Source organism: Ursus maritimus, unplaced genomic scaffold (assembly GCF_017311325.1).
Source record: "Ursus maritimus isolate PB19 unplaced genomic scaffold, ASM1731132v1 scaffold_33, whole genome shotgun sequence".
Classification (NCBI taxonomy): Eukaryota; Metazoa; Chordata; class Mammalia; order Carnivora; family Ursidae; genus Ursus; species Ursus maritimus.
In genome coordinates this window covers 29956826-29978941 of record NW_024425897.1, presented here as the reverse complement: position 1 = coordinate 29978941, position 22116 = coordinate 29956826, and the positions used below count along the sequence as shown (strand labels likewise).

At 47.9% G+C, this 22116-nt stretch overlaps 1 protein-coding gene across 5 annotated transcripts in view; it reads left to right on the top strand.

The window, feature by feature from the left end:
- Positions 1 to 4077: 4077 nt before the first annotated feature.
- Positions 4078 to 22116, top strand: part of CHFR (checkpoint with forkhead and ring finger domains) — a 28631-nt gene continuing 10592 nt past the window's right edge. For 3 of the 5 annotated variants that reach the window (XM_040620076.1, XM_040620073.1, XM_040620077.1), the window contains exons 1-9: positions 4078 to 4397; positions 4593 to 4736; positions 11718 to 11827; positions 12713 to 12772; positions 12923 to 13132; positions 16950 to 17117; positions 19048 to 19207; positions 20157 to 20311; positions 20401 to 20563. In XM_040620076.1, coding sequence (XP_040476010.1) covers positions 4093 to 4397; positions 4593 to 4736; positions 11718 to 11827; positions 12713 to 12772; positions 12923 to 13132; positions 16950 to 17117; positions 19048 to 19207; positions 20157 to 20311; positions 20401 to 20563 — 1475 coding nt within the window. In that variant the 5' untranslated portion in view covers positions 4078 to 4092. Of the gene's footprint in view, positions 4398 to 4592; positions 4737 to 8919; positions 9020 to 11717; positions 11828 to 12712; positions 12773 to 12922; positions 13133 to 16949; positions 17118 to 19047; positions 19208 to 20156; positions 20312 to 20400; positions 20564 to 22116 lie in introns of all 5 variants that reach the window. The other 2 variants (XM_040620075.1, XM_040620074.1) reach the window with 2 other exon arrangements.

Here is a 22116-nt window from a genome sequence, read left to right as displayed (position 1 = left end):
GTGCTTGAAACTGAAATTAACCATGTAAAGTCATCTCGTTTCATCTTTTTATTTATTTTAAAAGATTTATTTATTTCAGAGAGAGAGTGTGTGAGCAGGGTTGGGGCAGAGGGAGAGAATCTTCAAGCAGACTCCTCCCTGAGCAGGAAGCCCAACGTGGGGCTCCATCCCACCACCCATGAGACATGACCCAAGACAAAACAAAGAGTAGGCAGCCCAACCCACTAAGTCACCCAGGCACCCTCTAATTTCATCTTTTTAAGCAAAGAACTCTGCACAAAACAACTATATAATCTCAATGAGAAACATCAATTTTTAAAACATTATTTAAGAGAGAGAACAAGCATGGTAGGGGAGGGGCAGAGGGAGAAGCAGGCTCCAGGCTGACCAGGGAGCCAGAGGCGGAGGCAGGGCTGGATCCCAGGACCCTGAGATCACAACCTGAGCTGAAGGAAGACACTTAACCCACTGAGCCACCCAGGCGCCCTTAAAAACATTTTCTAACAAAAGCCTAATATTAAGTACTTGGTAGGTGCTTTTCTAAAAGTCCTAAAGACTTAACCCAGCATGCATTCAAAGACCTCCTACGAAAAATTTGATGGAACATTGTTTATTATGCTGACAATTTGGGAACATCCTAAATGCCACACAGTAAAGGAATTTTTTTTTTTAAACAAAGCATCTTTATTTTTTTAAAGATTTTATTTTTAAGTAATCTCTATACCCAGCGTGGGGCTGAACTCAAAACCCCAACACCAAGAGTTGCAGGCTCGGCCGATTGAGCCAGCCAGACACAGTAAGGGAATCGTTAAATTACTGTACATGCTTCCAGTGGAATATTAGGCAGCTCTTAAGATGTATGTTTCATAGACATTTTAGAGCATGGAAAAGGCTCACAATCCAATGTAAAGTGGAAAAAAGCAAAAAACAGGAGTTTCTCAAGTGTCCTTGAAACTAGAGGGAGAGATTGCTGCAGGAAAATTCTTATCCATAGAAAGTGAGGTAATTTTTCATTCTNTCCCTAATTCATTAGTTTCTAAAATTTTCTAATTTCAAATGAATATTTGAACTCAGAAAATATTTTTTAAAAAGATTTTATTTATTTGAGAGAGAGAGAATGAGAGAGAAAGAGAGCATGAGAGGCGGGAGGGTCAGAGGGAGAAGCAAACTCCTCACTGAGCGGGAAGCCTGATGCAGAATTCGATCTTTGAACTCCAGGATCTTGACCTGAGCCAAAGGCAGTCACTCAACCAACTGAGCCACCCAGGCACCCCAGAAAATGTTTTTCCTTGAAAATAAAGTTTACATAATGTCCAAAAACAGTAGTAAATTTTAACTCCATGAGTGCTTTTTTCTATGTAACGTTTACCTGTCTACATTGTTTTGATTGCACTTTTTCTTAAAAACTCTGACACATGGGGCGCCTGGGTGGCGCAGTCGTTAAGCATCTGCCTTCTGCTCAGGGCGTTTTCCCGGTGCTCTGGGGTCGAGCCCCACATCAGGCTCCTCCACTAGAAGCCTGCTTCTTCCTCTCCCACTCCCCCTGCTTGTGTTCCCTCTCTCGCTGGCTGTCTCTCTCTGTCAAATAAATAAATAAAATCTTTAAAAAATAAATAAAAATAAAAAATAAAAAATCTGACACAGATATTAACAAGTCTATCCCTCTAGCCGTATTAAAAGATCTGTCTTTGACAGATAAGTAAAGTAAGTAAAATATTGTTTCACACACCAAACATCTGTGGCTTTATGTTATAATACATCAAGAAGGAACCTGAAGTCCTGGTTAGACAGATCAACACTAGGGCACATTGTCACTCACTTTCACGCAGTGAAATGAGTTCTGTCTCCAGGCAAAAGAAGGGTCTTCTGTTCCCATGGTTTTGCACATACTCATTCTCCCCACACTTCCCATGGGGATTCCTTCAGATGAAGGGTCGGCACAGAGCACAAACGAAAATGGGGGGGGGAGCAGAGAAGGGGAAGCATTTCTCATTCCCATCTTGTTTTTTATTTCAAGTATCAGCCCTGGCTCTGATGTTCACGGGTTCTGTGGCTTTATCTTTTGAGCATGATGTTTAGCTGCAGTACTTTGCTTTTGGGACCTGTGCTTACTTTCAGTTACCTGCCCATCGCTCCACCCCAGTGGCCCTGCTTTTTGGGTTGGATGCCATGGAGCAGAGGAAGCTTGCTGTCTCATGACCAAGTGTGCAAGGTTTGAGGAATATCCATATCTTCCAGGTGGGACCTTTCTAGATGCATTTTTCTGTAATGTTATAAGAGGTGTTTCCATACTGCAATTACATTCCATTGTAATGACAAGTTTTTCTGTTTGGCCTCAACATTATAGCAGTTCAGAGCTGAAATATGTTCTAGGTGACAAGAAACTTTTACTTCATGTGGTGTTTAAATAAGGTCCTGCCCGGAAGAGTTTATGCTGTCGTGAGGGATGTCCTCTGGAGACCAGCGGGGTTTTAGAGGAACAGTTTGCCCTCTCCAGATATTAGCTGACATGTCCCCGTTGCTCCAGTTTCTGCATAGACGTCCACCCACCGTCTTTCCTTTGGAAAAGCCCCACCCATTTGTGGGTAGGTTTTGATACCACTAATTTTTATTTTTGAATGCTGAATCCTTTTTTTACATACTTGTATATATTCTGTGAAGCAAAGAAATATGTTAAACAAGTCAGTAAGACTTTCTCTGATGATTCAAGTAAACTTAAGATGAAAACCCCCTTCATTTTCCTGGATTACATCCTCAAAACAGAAGTACAAGTAATGAGTAATCATTATAGACCTCAATATGTTTTGTGCAGGATAGCATTACATCATTGGAAGGAATTAGTAAGTCCTGGTGACATAACCCACAGTCGATGTGTTCTACTGGAATCAGAGAGCGATCAGTGTGTCTAGAATCAGGGCTTGGTAAGCGTTTCCCTGCTCAGTGGAATGTCCAGTTCTTCGTGGAAAGCTGAGATGCTGCTGGGGCTGGAACAGCTGTGTTCTTGAACAAAAAAGCCTGCTTAGCCAGACACATACTGTCTCCAACACCCAAAGAGTCCAATAAGGGGCTGCGTTTTTCCACCTAAACCAAATTTTTTTTCTTTTAAGATTTTATTTATTTATTAGAGAGAGAGAGAGAAAGGGCAGGAGCAGGGGAGCGGCAGAGGGAGAAGCAGGTTCCTCGCTGAGCAGGGAGCCCCATTCGCCTCGATCCCAGGACTCCGGGATCATGACCTGAGCCAAAGGCAGACGCTTAATGGACTGAGCCACCCAGGCGCCCCGAAACCAAATTTCTTAGGAAGAATTTTTAATTCTGGCCTTTGCTATGTCTGGAATCCGAGACAGCAGTAGAGAGGCGCTGCTCTAAGGCTAAGTGGACGGGTACCTTTGGCCTGACCTCCTCCTCTGTCCCAGCGGTCCTGACACCTGTCGCGCAAGAAGGCTGGGGCTGTGCCTTTGGCGCGGCTGCATCCCAGCTCGGGAACGGCCTGCCTGCGTAGACTGATAGGGCGAGGCCCTGGTCCGAGAGCAAGTCCAGAGATCTCCGCGCTCCACAAAACGGCGGGGAATAACAATCTCAGAAGGAAGATACTCGCTTTCCTTATTTAAAGAAAGGGGGTATTCGATGAGAAAAGGTAATAACTACACACCGTGTGAAATTTAAGGCCACAAAGGCGTATACAGTACAGTCCCCGGACGGAGAGGCTCCCTCCCAAGCATGCACTTCCACGGACGGACGGACGGACGGACGTGTGCCTGCCCCGCCGCCCGGGAAAGCGCCGGGAGAGCCCCCGCGCTCCAGCCCCGCCAGCTGCTGAGTCACAGGCGACGAGCAGGGAATGCGGCCGCTCACCGACGCAGCTGCTTTCGCTCGCCCAGTCCTCCCGGCGAATTAACCGACTTCCCGGTCAGTGCTCCCCGGCGGGTGGAAATCGACGTCCGGAAGTGCCGGTTTATCTCGCAGATCTCGCCATTAGTCAGGCGGACTGCGCTTCGAGCACTTAAAACCCACGTGCACGTCCAACACAGCTTTGAGGATTTGTTTCGGACGCCCGACCCCCAAGTAACTCTATCCCTTTTGCCCTGACTTAACATGGCGCCGACCGCCGAGCTCTCCATAGTCGAAGTCGTCCTGGCCATCACCAAAAATGGCGCTCAGACCGGCAGCCAGCCGTCTGCGCACACTCCGCCAGCCCCCACACTCCCCCTCTCGCTGGCCGCTCGGGGTTCCGCTCTAGCCGCCGCGCTCGGTGGGCGCCACCGCCGGCCAATCGCAGGGCACGGACGCTGCTGGCCCCGCCCGGCTGATCAGCTGAGGGATCCGCGATGTCTGTTGACAGCGGAGGCGGCGGCGGCGGCGGCGGCGCGGCCGGTTCCGGCTTCGGCACGGGGCGGGGGGTAAGCGGACGGCGCGGGGCTGCGGCGGGTCGGCGGGCGGGACGCGGCCGCGCCGGAGGAGGCGGGCGTCTGGTCCGCGGCGGCTGCGGCGTGGCGTGGGCGCCGAGGCCGGGAGGGCCGCGGGGCGGAGCGGCGGGCCGCAGCCTCTGCTCCTACGGTCCGAGAGCCTCACCCGGCGTTTCCGGGTCTCGTCAGATGTGAATCCGATGGAGCAGCCCGGGGAAGGCGAGCAGCCGCCGCAGCAGCAGCCGTGGGGGAGGCTCCTCCGCTTGGGCGCCGGAGAGGGCGAGCCGCACGTCCTCCTGAGGAAACGGGAGTGGACCATCGGGCGGAGGAGAGGTGCGGGCCGGGGAGCGGGGATGAGGGCGGGGGCCGGGGGACCCGGAGCGGGGTTGAGGGCGGGGACCGGCGGGCAGGGAAGTGGGGTTGAGGGCGGGGGCCGGGGGACCGGGGAGCGGGAAGCAGGGATGAGGCCGGGAGCCGGGGGAAACCGGGGTCGGGGACCGAGGACTGGGGCCCGGGCCGGGGATGAGGGCCGGGGGCTGGGGAACAGGGCCGGGGCACAGGGGTCGGGGGCCGGGCCAGGCGACACCCTCGGCGGTCGGAGGCCCCTGGGCGGGGCCCGCTGTGCTCTCCAGTTTTTCCGGTGGAATAGGCTCTCGTGTGAGAGCTGCAGTTTATTCACTTACTGGTCGGCCGGGTCACTTCTCAGTGCTTCCTGCCGATTGTCGAATCGTCGTTACAACTTCATGAAGTAGGCGCGTTAATGTAATCTACCCTAGAATGCAGTCTTCTCAAGTTCATTACACCTCCGCGCAGTGAAGTTGAAGTCAGTAACGGAAAGAACCCTGGAAAATTCAGTGTGGAAATTAAACAACACACTCTCAAACAACCAGCGGGTCAAAGAAGAAGTCACAAGGGAAATTACAAAATACCTTGAAATGAACGAAAATGAAAATGATATGCCACAACTTATGGGATGCAGTTGAAGCGGTGCTTAGAGGGAAATTTATAGCTGTGGGTGGCTACATTTAAAAAGATCTCAAGCCCCCCCCTCCCCCTTAGGATGGAATTGCTCAAATATTGTTGGTTGAATGAACCTGGGAAGTACAGGGCCGGAACAAAGTCTTGCAGCTAGGTGAGACAAAGTGTGGTCACCCCTCCCCGATTAACTGCCTCTAAATTCCTAAGTGGCCATCTGGCAATTTGACCTCCCCTGTAGCTTTGCTACAGGGAGAGAAGTGCGCTGGACAAGTTAACAAAAATTTAGTTTGTCTGAAAGTTAATAAATCATCATTTTGACTTTAATATAGATATAGATACATATATATTTTATTTCTGTAATTTTTAAATTCCAGTCTAATTAATGTACAGTGTTTAGTTTCAGGTATATGATATCGTGACTCAACAGTTGTATATATTACTCCGCGCTCGTCATGAGAAGTATACTCTCCATCCGTTCGCCTAGTTTACTCATCCCCCAACCTCCTCCTCTCTGCCAACCACCAGTTCTCTATATTCAAGAGTCTGGTTTTTGTGTTTGACTTTATATTTAAAAAAAGAATGTGGAAAAATGTTGTTTAAAAACAAATATTTTTTATAAGTTAACTATACTGGAATTTAAAAAAACCTAAAAAAGTAAAAGCTAAGTACTATGATAAAAAACAAAATAAGGATAGTAAAGTAAAACACAATTTTTTTGGTTTTATTTTACCATTTATGGTGTACCTGCACCTGTTTTTGTTTTTGCTTTTTTTTTGTTTGTTCTTGGGTAGGTTTTGTTTTTGTTTTTGTTTTGGTAGTCTTAAATCTCAATATCAAGTTAATTTTTTTTACGACTGTGAATGTATTTACCTGTCATTAGAAACTTTTGAAAAATGCATTAATTGTCTTTAATTGACGTAATAGGAATTTGGTGAAGAGCAGAAGCCCTGTGTTTCCAACCTGGCACTACCACATAACTTGCTTTAGGCTGAGGACTTAACTTTCCACACCTTTGTACCTACTTCGTAGACTCACTGAAGAATGTTGAGGTCTTACCTGTGAAATGCTTAAAAGGAGCCTGGCTAAGAGTTAGCACTTAATGTTTGGTATTGTTATTATAACACAGTATTATAACAGCATTTTGCATGTTAATACAAGAAGCAAAACCAGAGTGTTGAGTTAATCTTAGTGGAATTCCTTTTGGTGAATGTATTAACTTTTCCAGAAAACCAGAAGTTGCTGCGTTTGTGGGCTCAGGCTGCTGTAACACAATGCCACCTACCTGGAAGCTTAAGCAACCGAAATTTATTTTTCACAGTTCTTAAGTCTGAGAAATCCAAGATTAAGGTGCTAGTGGATTTGTTTCTTGGTGAGAGCCCTCTTCTGGATTGCGGACAGCTGCCTTGCTAGTCTTCCGCATGCTAGACAAAAGATTTGGCGTCTCTTCCTCTTCTTCTAAGGGCACCAGCCCTATCAGATTAGGGCCCCACCCTAATGATCTCACTTTACGTTTATTGCCTCCTCACAAGCCATGTCTATAGTCACATTGGGGTTCAGGCCTTTAACATAGGAATTTTGGGAAGACACATACCATAAGAGTTATAGAACTTGGTTATATTTATTTTAAAACAGTAACGTGTTCTGTATATAAGGCATTATTTCGAGGAGAAAGGGAGAGCTGAGTTGATATGTGTGGGGAGGGAGATGGAAGATCTCACCTTCCCAAGAGCTTCCCATGCTTGGGGCGTGGCAGAAATGTGCACCAGCCTTGGGAGAAATTTAACCAACCGAAGGATAAGCAGGGCAAATGCCAAGAATAGAACTTAGCACAGAGTATCTTGGATCCAAATTAGAATGCTGATGTTGTGGTGTGGAGAAGCTTGTTAAAAACCCATCCCAGTGTCACGGTGACTAGTGCTGGGTTGGGGGCTTCCAGCAGACTATCCTGTTGGTTATACTCTGTGCTGGGAAGATCATGAACACAGGTGAAGTTTGCCTTGGATAAATGTAGCAAAGCACTTCCCATAATGTATAATGTGGAAGTAAGGGTTCTAATATTTCAGGTTTATGAGATACAGTTCACATACGGTAAAATTCACCCCTTACGGGTGTTCAGTGAGTTTTGAGAAATGGAATCACCACTGCCATTAAGAGACAGAACATTTGCATCACCCTAGAGAGTTCCCTAAGTGGTCCTTTGGATCAGCCACCTCCTCTCAATCCCAGCTCTGGCAGCTATCCATCTAACTTCTATCCCTATCATTCTGCCTTTTCCAGAATCCCATGTAAGTGGATGGCACAGTGTTCCACCACAGTCTGTGTATGGCTTCTCTCCTTTGACATAATCCTTTTGAAATTCATTTCAGGCTGTTGTGTGTGTCAGTAATTCATTTCCCTCCCTTTGTGTAGTTTCCATGCACAGTCTAGAGTCCGGCACAGGGCTTGAACTCGCAATCCTGAGATCAAGACCTGAGCTGATACCAGGAGTTGGACATTTAACCGATCGAGCCACCCCAGCACCCCAGTAATGTGCTCCTTTTTGTGGCTATGTAGTATTCCAATGTTTGGGTGTACTGCAGTTTGTTTTTTAATTCACCAGTTGACGGACACTTGTATTGCTTCCCATGTTTGGGCATTAAAAACAAAGCTATAAACCTCAGTAGCTATAGTATAAACTTACTATAAGCAAATTAGTGATTAGATAGTAAAAAGCTCTTGAAAGTTTTTATTCTTTTGATTTAAGGAGAGAACAAAGTATTTGAGGATTTCCCCCTTGCATTTACTGAGGGTGTAATGTTCGTATTTCACTGTAGACACATCCCCCTTCTGTTTGAAATTTCCTCAAACATGTACTTGTGTCTGTAATTTTCTTAGTCGTGTTTTCTATGACTCTTGGTTATTGCTTCAATTTTGTGATGATTTATGAAACCTTAGATTACATGGTGAAGAAATTAAGGACTGAGTTAAGTAAGATACTGAAGAATTACCTAACTAAGCCCCTTAGTTTTTTTTTAAACTTCTGTTTTTATCAGGCTAGCTGTGTATATGTGCATATAGTGAAATAGTCACCGAGAAGCTCTGGTGTAGAGCCAGAGCTGTTGATGGGGTGGGTATCCTTTAGGTAACGGGGAATCACAAAGGTTCAAGACACAGTCACTCTCCCTTTGCTTTGGATTAGTATTTAAATGCTTTTTAAAAAATTGCTTCCTATTGGGGCACCTGGGTGGCTCAGGCGGCTAAGCGTCTGTTGATTTTGGCTCGGGTCACGATCTTGGTTCTGGGATCGAGCCCCGCATTGGCCTCTGAGCTCAGCTGTGAGTCTGCTTGAGACTCTGTCTCTCCCTCTGTCTCTTACCCACTCTCTCAAATAAATAAATAAATGCTTTTAAAAATTGCTTCCTATCTTACTTGAGGTGTTGTCTCCTACAGTGTGTACGACATAGGTCCTGATTTTCAACCACATGCTTTGATAAGCAAAGGGCAGTATTGTGTGCAGTCCCCGTGGTCATATCCAATGTGTACCCTTTCACTGTTTTAGGTTGTGACCTTTCATTCCCCGGCAATAAACTGGTCTCTGGAGATCACTGTAAAATTATAGTGGATGAAAAATCTGGTCAGGTGTCGCTGGAAGATACCAGGTAAGCTCTTTCTGAACTTTTCTTTTTAAAGATTTTTTGTTTTTGTTTTTATGTAATCTCCAAACCCAACATGGGGCTCCAACTCACAACCCTGATATCAAGAGTCACCCATGTTCCTCTGACTGAAACAGCCAGGCACCCCTCTTTCTGAACTTTTCTGTTTTCTCTTGAAGCCATTGACTACAGAGAAGAAACAAGGGCTTGTTTTCTATGACACGGTAGTTGACTAGGCTGTCAAGTTATTAGAAAATAAATTTTTTGGTTTCCAGTAACAGTTTGGTGTCTGACCCTTCTTGAATGTATTCAAATTCATACTTAAAAGGCAGTGGTAACCTGTTCGAGTTAGACTTCTTTCCTCCAAGTCAAAAAAATCTTTTCTTTTAAAAAAATTGTATACAGCATAAGTAGTGCATACAAGTGAAAAGTGTTCCCAAATCCCACGCACCGGTTAGAAATACATATGTATTTATTTTGTATTAAAGAGGTTTTGCTCGATACGTTATGTCTGCTTTTTTCACTTTCATTTATGGAGCGCTATGTGTCAGTGCATCTAGATTCATCTTGTCTTTTTCATTACGATTATGTAATTATCTGTCAGTTCCTTTACTGATGGAGATTCATTATTTTGACTTTTTCTTATTATAAATGACACTGCAATTATTTTCTTTGAAAACCCTTTGCATTCATATCTGATTATTTTCTTGGGATAAATGTATAGGAAGGGATGCTGTGCCAGAATGTGCCTATTTTAAACCTGGTACAAGAGGCAGATGGCCTTCCAGCAGTATGTTGAGAGTATGCCTTTTCCACCAGATGAATTTTTGGTTTTGTGAAGGTCCAGTGCTATGAGATTGGTTACTCAAGCTGTAGGGATCGAAGACTAGGAATTAGTTTATTAGGAAGAACTGATGGTCCTTTCCCCTCTTCTAGTAGGTAGCAGGTTCAGGTCTTTATTTCTCAGCCTGACCTCATGCACAATGATGTAGCCGTGGTTCTGGAGCTGTCCTGTGCCAGGGCCTGGCTTTCCAATACTGGCCATGTGACGGTTTTAGCTTCCTGTGGCCCTTGTAACAAGTTACTACAAACTTAGTGGCTTGAAGTAACACAGAGCTATGATCTTATAATGTCAGAGGTGCAAAGTCTAACTCAGGTCTCACTGGACTAAAATCAAGGTGCTGGCAGGGCTGTTTCCTTTTGGAGGCTCTAGGAGAGAATCCGTTCCCTGCCTTTTCCAGCTTCTAGAGGCCATCACGTTCCTTGGCTGAGGTGGCTGGAGGGGAGAGGGTGTTCCAGGCAGAAGGAACTGCAGGTGCTGAGGCCCAGAGGCACAAGCAGGCTCTGCGTGCTCAGAGTGAGTGGTGAGTGCAAAGCCGGGCAGTAGACTGCCGCATGAAGGCTCTGGTGTCCACAATAGGGAGTTTGGACCTCAGCCTGAGAACAGTGAGAAGTGATCAAGGGGGTTTAAGTAGAAGAGTAAAATCAGATTTTTTGGTTAGAAAGAGCATGAGAGTAGATTGTGAGAACCCTGGCGGCTCAGACCCTGGCTGTAGTGGGTAGCACCACCAGCTTTTGTAAGTGAAGTCTCACTGGGACACAGCCACAGCTCCTTGATTGGGGCCTGTCTGTGGCTGCTTTCCTGTGACAGAGGCAGAGCTGAGTAGTTGGGGCAGAGACTGTGTGATTATACAGCCTGAACTGTTTGCTTTCTGGCCCTTTACAGAACACCAAAGTAGTGGGCATCTGCTCAGATGTAAAAATCAGGCCTCTGCACCACTGGAGGCCTTAGGAGTGAAGCCGTAGAGTTAAGCTTGGGTGGTTGGAATGCCTGCAATTGGGTTGGTTTGCTTGCTGGCTGAGTTTTGTTCTTGTCTTGTACACTGTTCCCCCTGTGGTGTGCGCTTCGTCCACTCATGATTTTCTGTCAGGTCTCTACTCAGGAGTCCCTCCTCGGGGAAGTGCTGTTCCATCCTGTCCCATCTGGCTTAGGCTCCTGTCTGTCCCCTCAGCAGCCTGTCCCTCTTCCACCTGTGCTCCCTGATTGACTGGAGTGACCTCCCAACTGAGAGACCATGCCACCTTCCAGTCCATAGCCTGGCATTTATTTGCTTCTGTTCAGAACCTGTCTCTCTCTTTCTCTTTTTTTTAAGTAGGCTCCACTCCCTGTGTGGAGCCCAATGTGGGGCTTGAACTCACGATCAAGACCTGAGCCGAGGTAGAAGTCGGATGCTTAGCCGACTGAGCCACGCAGGCGCCCCTTGGAACCTGTTTCTTTAAGAGGTGTCAGTGCTGATTTCAGGAATGAGCTGACCCGGTTGAAATCCTGGAGGGAGGAGTAGATCTGTGGACAGAGCGGAATGCAGAAGTGGGAGAGAAGCTGGAAATCAGAGCTGCTGGTAGAAGTCCAGGGGTCCACCAGGAGGCAGATGGAGGAGAATGTGGCGTGGGGAAAAGCAGACATGTTGATGGCATTGGTTGCTGGTTTGACTGTCAGTAAGGGGGCAACAGGCAAGCTTTTTCTCAGAATTATAGTGTGGCACTTGCATATATGGCTCCTTAAATATTTACATTGTTTTTACGAGCATTTTATCATTTTCAAAGCAGTAATATTAAATTGTTTTCCTAGTGGTGGTAGAAAAAGTAACTTTTAACTCCCATGTTATTTTAAGTAGGATAAATTGCAATTTTGTTGTCTCTACAGCACCAATGGAACAGTAATTAACAAGCTGAAGGTTGTTAAGAAGCAGACTTGCCCTTTGCAGACGGGAGATGTCATCTACTTGGTGTACAGGAAGAATGAGCCAGAACACAGTAAGAGAGAGGGAGTGGACAGGGTGGACACGGGTGGTTCGTGGCGGGGAGGTCCTGCTGCAGCTGGGAAGCGTCATTGAAAGGAAGTCTGCTGAAGCAATTATTTCCCTTAGGAATGTTAGCGTTAGCTACATTTTCTTTGTTTTTGATGTAGATTCTTGGTGTGAGTCATGTCTGTTGAGGAATGGGGGTGTTGACATTGAGGTCTGAGTCCCAGCCATTCTTCAGAAATCTCATGGTCACGAGCTGTGCATCTCAAAAGGGCCAGGAGAAGTGAACAGGGATGGGCTAGGTGACTGAGCAGAGGAAACATGAGTTGTGGAAAGTAAGACCTAGAATAGGGGCTGGAGGCCAGTGGTCGCTCTGCTTTTGGAGACCTTACAGGAGACGACAGATGTCTGATTGGATCCCATTCGGGATCTTCCAGATCTGAGTATCTGTGTTTGGGGAAGAAGAATGATACAGGACAGGGACAGTTGAGGGAGTTCTTCGAAAGTTACCCCCGAACTGGGAGAGGGAGGAAATACTCTCAGGTTAATGTCAGCATAGTCGAAGCCAGCCCCTGGCCACATGGCAGGGTCTTGTGTCTGCTCCTTCTGGTAGTTTGAAGTGACAAGCACAGCACAGATTCATCACTTCGCCTTCCCTAGTCTGCCTCCTAGATCCCGACATTTTTTCCTGAGTCTTATTTATTTTAAAGTTTGTTAAGATATTTTGGGTCACTTGTTTTGAAATCCCTTAAACTGGTTAATGTTGTTACTAGCTGGTAAGTCAACGTAGTCAACAAGGACAAAGGGACTGAAGTGACAGGAAGGAAACGAAGAGGGAAGTGAGTTCTGGCTGGTGCATGGAGACTCTGTTCTGATTTGGTTGATTTCCTTTTAGACGTGGCATACCTCTATGAATTGTTAAATGAAAAGCAAGGCATCACACAAGACTCCTTTGGTAAGTGAGAGCGTAACAAAGTGGATGCGTAGTAAGGGCTATTGATTCTTACCAGGAAAGCCTTTTCATCTGCTGGAATGTCTTGCCTGGAGTAGTGGTGCTCCAGCTGAACCCTGATCGTATGCTTTTCTGCTCCTTTTGTGCTTGCAGAAGCTAATAAAGAGAATGTGTTCCACGTGACCAAAGATACCTCAGGTGCAGGGCAAGGTGACGACCCCCAGGTCCTGCTGTCATCGCCCACCACTCAGGCGTGCTTTGAGGAACCACAGCCATCGACGTCGACATCGGACCTCTTCCCCACGGCTTCTACCTCTTCCATGGAGCCCGCCTCTGCAGGGCAAGCGCCTTCCTCCAGCTCTGGTGAGACGGGAATCTCGGGGTGGTAGCTGCATTGCTTTCTGGTCACTAACATAAGCCACTGAGGAAGTCAGAGGTGGCATCAGGCATCAGGCTCTCAGTAGCAAGGTTGCCGAGGTAGCAGATGATGTCTTGTTCCACCTGTAGTAGCAATGCTGAAAGTCGGAGACTGTGGTACCATGGTCGCTCTTGTAGTTCTAGTGGGATGTCTTTCACATACCATAGCGATCACCCGGCTGGAGTGTACACTTCAGTGGGTCTTACTGTATTTATAGTGCTGTGCATTCATCACCACTGTGCAATTCCAGAACATTTCCATCACCCCAAAAAGAGACCCCATACTCATCAGCAGTCACTGCCCCACCCCAGCAACCACTAACCTGCTTTCTGTCTCTCTGGATTTGCCTCTTCTGGACATTTCAGCCAAGTCGAATCATGTACTCCGTGGCCTTTTGTGTCTGCTGCTTTCACTGAGCATAATGTTTTCAAGATTCACCCAGAGTAACATGTTATTTATTTATTTTTAATGATTTTATTTATTTATTTGAGAGAGAGAGAGCACGCACACAAGCCAGGGGGAGCGGCAGAGGGAGAAGCAGACTCCCCGCTGAGCAGGGAGCCCGACTTGGGGCTCCATCCCAGGACCCCGGGATCATGACCTGAGCTGAAGGCAGACGCTTCACTGACTAAGCCACCCGGGTGCCCCTCCCTCTCTCATTTTTAACATTGTAGTGCACGGAGACCCTCTTAAATCTCAGGGTGTGTTTGTGAATAATGGAAATCCTGGCTCCCAGAACAGAGTCTGGAGACTCGCAGCCTAGCCCTGGCTCACCAGCTCAAGATGTCAGCAGACACTTTCTGTCCATTGCATGTTGCCTCTTTGTCTTCTTCTTCTTTTTTTTTTTTTTTTTTAAGATTTTATTTATTTGACAGAGATAGAGACAGCCAGTGAGACAGGGAACACAAGCAGGGGGAGTGGGAGAGGAAGAAGCAGGCTCACAGCAGAGGAGCCTGATGTGGGGCTTGATCCGGTAAAGCCGGGATCACGCCCTGAACCGAAGGCAGAGGCCCAACCGCTGTGCCACCCAGGCGCCCCTCTTTGTCTTCTTTTAATCTTGTGGTTGCAAGAAGGCTGCCAGCACTCTACCTGCTGCAGCCACATTCAGAGGCAGAAACCAGCAAAGTCTTTGTAAAAAGAGCTCTATTGTGGGCTCAGCAGTAGCAAAGGAATTGTTTCCAGAAGACTCCTCCATCCCCTTGGCCAACCTGGCTGTCCTGCTAGAAGATAGTCCTTATGTTTGTATCTGTTCTCGTGGGATTTAGGAAAGGGGAGGCAGTAAACACAGGGGTTCAGTATGCTTCCTCGAGACCCGAACCCGCCTTTCTCCCACACTGTTTGAACCTGTTTCCATTTTTGCGAACTTGGGTTTTACTTGGCATCTCCATCTCTCCTGTTTGTTGTCCTCATTAAGGCTTCGTAGCACCCACCACCTTCCTTACCCAGAGCCTCCTTTGCCCAGCCTAACTCAGCAGCGGCAGCGAGCTCCACACAACACACCCCACTCTTTTCCCAGATATGTGGCACCCCATGTGAACAGTAACATTCTGATGTGCTATTTTAGGGCATCCATGAAAGGGCCTCGTAGGTACTTACTGGGCAAGCTTAGTTACAAAAAAGGCTGCGGATAGTGAGTACCATCTGAATCTCGCCCACCACCTCCAAGAGAAGACCAGCAGCATAGACCAAACCAGTGACCACAAGAGCCCCTGCAGCCTGTCTCCTGCTACTCCTGAACTGTAGTCCCTGTTTCGCAGAGGCCTTTGACTTACCTGTTTTAGCATCATCACCTCAAGTGAACAGAAAAGGCGATCACACTACCTAGATGAAAACATGCCCGAGACTGAAAATTTACCCAGATGCTTGGGGTTCTTCAGGTTCTGTAGGCTCATGTGCCCTCGAGAGGGTCACCTGGGGCCCTTAAACCGCAGAGACACGGCACAGTTAGGGCCTGTGCTGCCCCGCTGCTGGCTCCACCCACCTGAGGGCTCACCCTTGTGCTGGCAGTCCCAAGAGGAGAAGTGACATTCAGTGACCTTGAGTGTGGTCCGAGGGCGTGTTGAGTATGAGCACAGATAAGATGGAAAGTTGTGGGCATTCTGGATTGCGTGCTACTCTCCACCTATCTGCCTATATAAAAATATGCTTTGTCTCTAGTGCCAAGCTGTGTGTTTTGTAGTTATTTTAGTAGTTTTTCAGCATGAAAGCATAAAACAGCTGTGGCCTATAAGGAAAACCTACTTCATCAGTAGAAATTTTTTCTATTCCATCTATATACATGGTACGGTGTATAATATGAGTGGTTAGGTTTTGGTAGTTTTTTTGATAATGTTCTAATTTCATTAAAGGAAACCACAATGAAGTATCACCTCACACCTATTAGAATGGCCAGCATCAGAAAGACAAGGGATAACAGGTGTTGGTGAAGATGTGGAGAAAGGGGAACCCTCTTACACTGTTGGTGGGAGTGCAAGCTGATGCAGCTGCTCTGGAAAACAGTGTGGAGGGTCCTCAAACAGTGAATCACCATTAGATCCAGTAATCTCACTTCTGGGTATATATCCAGAGGAAGTAAAATCACTCTCTCGTAGAGATGTCTGCACCCCCATGTTCCTGCAGCCTTATTCGCAAAGGCCAAGACACGGAAACAACCTAAGTGTCCAATGATGGGTGAATGGATAAAGAGAATGTGGTGTGTGTGTGTGTATACATACTGTTGTTAATTTTACTATAAAAGGGCAACGCATTTATATATTGTGCAATTAAAAAATAAAATCATAAACAGAAAAAATTTTGCTGTAAGCAAATTGTTCAGATGGAAAGCTTAGCTCCAGTTGTGTAAAGTTGGGAAAATTTTTCTGTGTATCTATCTAAGGGTATACATACTAAGAAAATAACCAGCCTGCTGAGTGTGAGGTTGGGTGCCAGGTGCTTTTGTAAGTTCTAAGTAAATCCTCACCGTGGGTCTGCTGGAGAAGTACCATCATCATGATCTTCATTCTGCGGTGAGAAGCTTGACTCAGCACGGGGGGCCCTCCTGTAGTGAGAGTGGGAGCCAGGAGCCAGCCCTTGAAGCTTTCTCTTTTCTTCCCTTGGGGTATAAGCACATTTGCTCCCCAAACAATTCTAACCTTTTTCCTTTGGCGGCCGTAGGGCAGTTTCTTTCTTTTTCAAAATGACAGTGCTTACCACTAAGTAATTGTAGTATAGTATTATAAACTAGGTCTTTAGATAAAGGGTTATTAGAAAGTCTCCTTACCTTTCTGCAGAGCTCATTTAAGTTGATGACTCTGGCTTCTTGCTTATGCAGATCAGTACTTTCCCTGTGAGTTACTCCTGCTCCTTTCCCTTTATCACCTCACCATCCGTATCATCTGTCTAGCCTTCGTGTCCTTGCCTGTTGCATCCCTGTTCGGGGAGGCTGCTGTGTGTGCCTCTGTGCTGGTTACAGCATGGTGAGTGTGCCTCTGTGTTGATTACAAATGGTGAGTGTCCGGCAATGCTTAGCATGTGGATTGGCCCCAGGTTAGACTGAACGTCCCAGGGCTGACCCCCGTGAATGTGCTCCAGCTCCACCTAGCACAGCAGTGGGCACAAATGCATTTCAGAAGTGTTGGTGAGTATTTCTAGTGAGTGTATGTTATTGAGAACACAGCATCTTGGATTACCTAGACCTGACTTGAATCTGTGATGTTTGACCTGCCATGCTTTCTTCTTCTGGGGCAGATGAATCAGAACCTGTCTTGTGTGTCCCTCTCACAGGCTCCAGAGATGCAGGCGTCCCCCCGAAAGAGTGTGGTCCATCTGTGGCAGGTGATGAAATCCCCACCTTTCCTTCAGCTCTCCCAGACAGAAAGGGAGCATCCTTTTCTCTGTCAGAACCCCGGGATCAGGAGGATTTGGAGCCCATCAGGAAGAGAATGAAAGGAGGTCAGAGTCTCGGGGTTCTGTGTGTCTCTGGCCCTTGTGAGAGTGCCTGGGGCCCCAGCAAGGTGGTTTGAGCTGCTCCTGGTGGGGCCTCCCCTTCTGCAGAAGTATGAGGATGTGTCTCAGGCAGACATCTGTGGTGCCTCAGCTTTTTTGGAATGGAAATCTGAGCTTTTTCTTTCCTTTTGACATCATCAGGATTGAGCTGTGTTTACTGTCAGGTTATGCTCATGGTCTGGACGCAGAGCATTCCGAGTTGCAGTTCTGTCCTGATTTGACAATCATTTTTTAAGAACGTGTTGTCTTTGGGGGTGCCTGGCTGGCTCAGTCGGAGGAGACTCTGAATCTTGATCTAGGAGTCTTGGGTTCCAGCCCCATGTTGGGTGTAGAGCTTACTAAAAAATAAATAAGCTCAAAAAAAAAATACGTTGTCTTTATTTTTTTTTATTTTATTTTTTTAAAGATTTTATTTATTTATTTGACAGAGAGAGAGACAGCCAGCGAGAGAGGGAACACAAGCAGGGGGAGTGGGAGAGGAAGAAGCAGGCTCATAGCAGAGGAGCCTGATGTGGGGCTCGATCCCATAACGCCGGGATCACGCCCTGAGCCAAAGGCAGCCGCTTAACCGCTGTGCCACCCAGGCGCCCCAATACGTTGTCTTTAAGTGATAGTTTTAACCTTCTCATAAAGGTAAGTTAGAGGAAAATCTGCACGTAAAAAGACTAAAAAATATTTGGGAATATGTAAGTGGGACAATGGCTGTGCTGTAGGCCTGAGAGCAGCCTGAGGATTGGAGCAGTGAGACCAAGAGGCTCTGGGAGGGAGGGCCTCGGGGAAGGAGACTAGAATATTGGGTGTGTTGGATGGAAAATTGAATTCACTGGCTTGGGGAGGGCGTGGAAGGAATTGGCAACAGTACATAAAATAAGCAAGTATAAAAACGAGGCCATTTTGGGGGGCACCTGGGTGGCTCAGTTGGTTAAGCGTCTGCTTTTGGCTCAGGTCGTGATCCCGGGGTCCTGGGATCGAGTCCCAGTTAGGCTACTTCTTCAGCAGGGAGCCTGCTTCTCCTTCTCCCTCTGCTCCTCCCGCCCCCCACTCAAATAAATAAATAAAATCTTTTAAAAATAAAGAAATAAAGATGAGACCATTTTTTACTCCAGCACAAATGAAAAATTTTATAGGGAAGAAAACTTAATTACAGTATACTCTTTGGCTCAGCAGTGCGTATTTACCTAAGCATAATAAGGAAATACGATACGGGAACCAGTAATCGTGTGATAATAATAGTGCGAGTACTGTGCAGGGGGCAGAACCCCTCTCTACCTCGATAGATGTCAGGAGATGGCGTCTGAAATCGATGAACGTAAACACGCATTACGGTTCAGAAATGCGGAGTCCAGACCAGCAGACGTGGCTAAAACACAGAGGTCACTCACTCACAGGAGCTTAGGCCGCGGCAGAAGGCTGCTACTTTTGTGTTCTTTTTAATGTTTGACTTTGTAAATGTGTGCAAGTATTTCTTTAATTAAAAATAAAAATCTGTGGTTAGCAGCACAGGAACACTCTAGAACACCAGCAGAAGAAAACATTCACAGCTCCTGGTAACGTCGGAGAGTGTGCTTTCCAGTGTGTACACAAGTCACATTTTTTGTTTAAAGAAGAATGACATTACACACATACTGTGCCACAATGGCCTTTATCTTTTAAGTATGTGTCCTCAGTGCCTCTTTTTATGTCATTAACTGTTCTTCTAAAACAAAACTTAAGTGTATTGGAATATGAAACTTCTTAAAAATGCCCTTTAAAATACAAACACCGGCGAGAGCTGTGTCTTCTGTCGTAGGTTAAGGTGTTCATGAAACGAGAGGACCCAGTGTCTGCTGCTTCCTCCCTTGGTTGTGGCGGTCAGAACGCAGTCTTTCTCTCACAGATGGGGAGCCGGACCTGAGCCTGCAGTTGTTGGTTACAGACCAGGGTAGAGACGCGCACACCAGCCTCGGGAACGTCAGACCCGAGGCCGTGAAACCGGACAAGATGGAGGAGACCCTCACATGCATCATCTGCCAGGACCTGCTGCACGACTGTGTGAGGTACGCACCGCGGCGGGGGGCCTGCAGGAGCGTCACGGCTGGGGAGGGGCGGCCGCGGGGAAGCAGCCCTCTGGGTCACGTCGGGTTCGACGCTGCGGAGGTTATTGTTGTCGTTTCACTCGTGTGGCCAACCTGCACAAACCCCGGCGCCCATAACCAAGGCTGTAGAACAGCCGGCGAGGCTGATGTGGGATGGCCTCGGTCGGCACAGGTTCCGTGTGACCCCAGTGGCCTGGTGCTCGGCAGACGCGGAACAGGAGAACTGTGCCGAGCTTTAAGGGAATGTCGTAGTTAACACAGACGGAATGCCCCGGAATGAGGGGCCCCGGAGCAGCTTAGGGAGAGCCCTCCTTGCTTGCCTGCGGGAACTTAAAGAGTGAGAGCCGTCTGAATTTCCACTTAAACGCCAGCCTTTTCCACACTTAGTGTCCCTGTTCCTCATATTCCTGGAGTCACGACCTGCTCTACTGTCCCTCCTGGAGCACAGATTGTCGCCTCTGGTTTCTTTTAATTAACAAGGACCAAGTTAAAATAGTTGAGGTTGAACACTTCTCACACGGGAACCGGTTCTCACGTGGGTTGTGGAGGGCAGGTGGCATTCCCGGTCCATTAGCTGAGGGTGCAGATGCCGCCAGCAGTGGGCCCCATAATGCTGGCGGGTGTCGCACCCGAGAATCATGGGTTCTAGGCTCTGCTGAGTCAAATGAGCTCAGTGGGTGGGTGGGTAATTTGCTCACTCTTCTGTTTTGTAACCAACCGTCAGCCTGAGCAAGGCCACGTCCTCCTCTGGGGAAAGAGGCAGCGTGAACGGGGTCCCTGCTTCTCATGCTGCAGGCAGGCCATCCCCCATGTGCCCTGGCGTCTGGGGGGCTGCCGTGGGGTGGCACACAGACGCTCCACCTGCGCGTGCTCTGCGGGGGCATCTGAAGAGCTGTCCTTGTGCCCTCAGCCTGCAGCCCTGCATGCACACCTTCTGTGCGGCCTGCTACTCCGGCTGGATGGAGCGCTCCACCTTGTGCCCCACCTGCCGCTGTCCGGTCGAGAGGATCTGTAAAAACCACATCCTGAACAACCTGGTGGAGGCCTACCTTCTCCAGCACCCAGGCAAGTGGGGAGCCTGCCCAGCTCCTGGAGACTGCGGGTGTCTCGCCAGGGGCCCCTCAGCCAGTAGAGCCATGACCTTTGCGTTGCAGACAAGAGTCGCAGTGAGGAAGATGTGCGGAGCATGGCTGCCAGGAACAAGATCACGCAGGACATGCTGCAGCCCAAAGTCAGGAGGTCTTTCTCCGACGAGGAGGGCAGTTCGGAGGACCTGCTGGAGCTGTCGGATGTGGACAGCGAGTCCTCGGACGTTAGGTGAGCCTACGCCTGGCTCTGAGTGGGGCAGGGAGCCGGGCAGGCAGCACGGAGTCTGGGTTCTGCCCCGAGCAGTCCAGCTCCTGCATCACCTGGCCTCGCTTGTCGTGGGGGATGTCAGTTAGTGACGTTGCCTGCCTTGACCATGGCAAGGATGGGGTGGGCACCGGCCAAGGACGGCCGCTCACTCGGGTGACCGGGTGGGTATTTGCTATCCTGCCTCCTCCAATACCCCCCCCCATTTTCAGGTTATACACGCGACATTTGTTTTTTGTTCTTATTTATCTGTATTTATTTCCAGCTTTATTGAGATGTAACTGGCACACAGCACCCTTTGAGTTTAAGGTGTAGTGGCTAGTGAATGGCTTGACTGACATCTGTTCTAAAATGAAGACCGCCATAACCCACACCTGTTACTTGCTGACGCCTCGTCAGGTGCCTTGGTGCCCTGGCTACAGCGATGTCACGATTTAACATGTTGTTTGTCCCATGTACGTGCACTTACTCTGTAGTTCACCCAGTGAGCGTCGAGCTCTACGTGGGGAGTTGCGTTATCACCATGTGTCAGGATAGTACCGTCGAAAAGCCGCAGCCACCTGGCTGAGAGATGCTGTCCTGTGAGACCTTGTCTTAGCTTCTGTGGGGTGCTGCCGTTTCCTGACTCTGAAGTCTACCGTCTGAGTTTCAGATGGAGGCCATCACGTTTAGAAAGACGAAAATCAAACTTCCTAAATTTATTATCTTTTGTTTCATTTTGTAATGAAACAAATGATGGTCAAGCAAAAGAAGAAAGAAATCAAAAATCGCTTTGGCGTGAACATTTTACTGTGTATCCTTCTGGCCACTTGTGTATGTCGCCACACGTACTTCCTTTGTTAACTAAGTAAAACACGATATACTGACAAGTACTTTTACAAAGATGCGATTGTACCGTACACACGGTTTTGTAGAATTCCCGGTGTCATGACCCGAGCAGCCGTGCTGCAGCACACGCCCTGCGGCTACAGCTTTGTCCACTAGTCTGCGGAGGGAAGGATGGCAGTGGAGCTGTCAGGTCGGAGAGCCTGACCCGGGTGCCTGGTTGGACCTGGCACCTGTGTCATCCAGTGCCCGTCAGAAAGGTCTTAGCAATGGCCTCCTGGAGGTTTGTGGAGGGAGGTCAGGAAACGCTGCCTGTACTCAGTGTTGCCTGAGACGAAGGCTGTCTCGTTCCTAAATGTGGTTGAGCGTTTTCTCACTGGTGGTGTTTTTCTAGCCAGGTCTTCCCCTTCTTCCCTCACTGGCTCTGCCATCGGAGGCAGGCTCAGGAAGCATCCTCTGAAATGAGGGGAGTCTGTCTCTTCTGCCTGTGGGTTGGTTTTTACCATCTGTGTTTTTGGCAAGCTCAGCAGAAGTGTGTAAAGCTGGGCCGGGCAGGGCCTCTGCTGGCTGTGGGGAAGCCGCTAGATGACAGCAGCATTCAGCTGTGGCATGTTGCGCTCTGATTTGAATGCAGTTTCTTAGGTGCCCGGGGTGGAAGTCCTGAGTGCACTGGGCAAGCTGGGTCTGCCTCT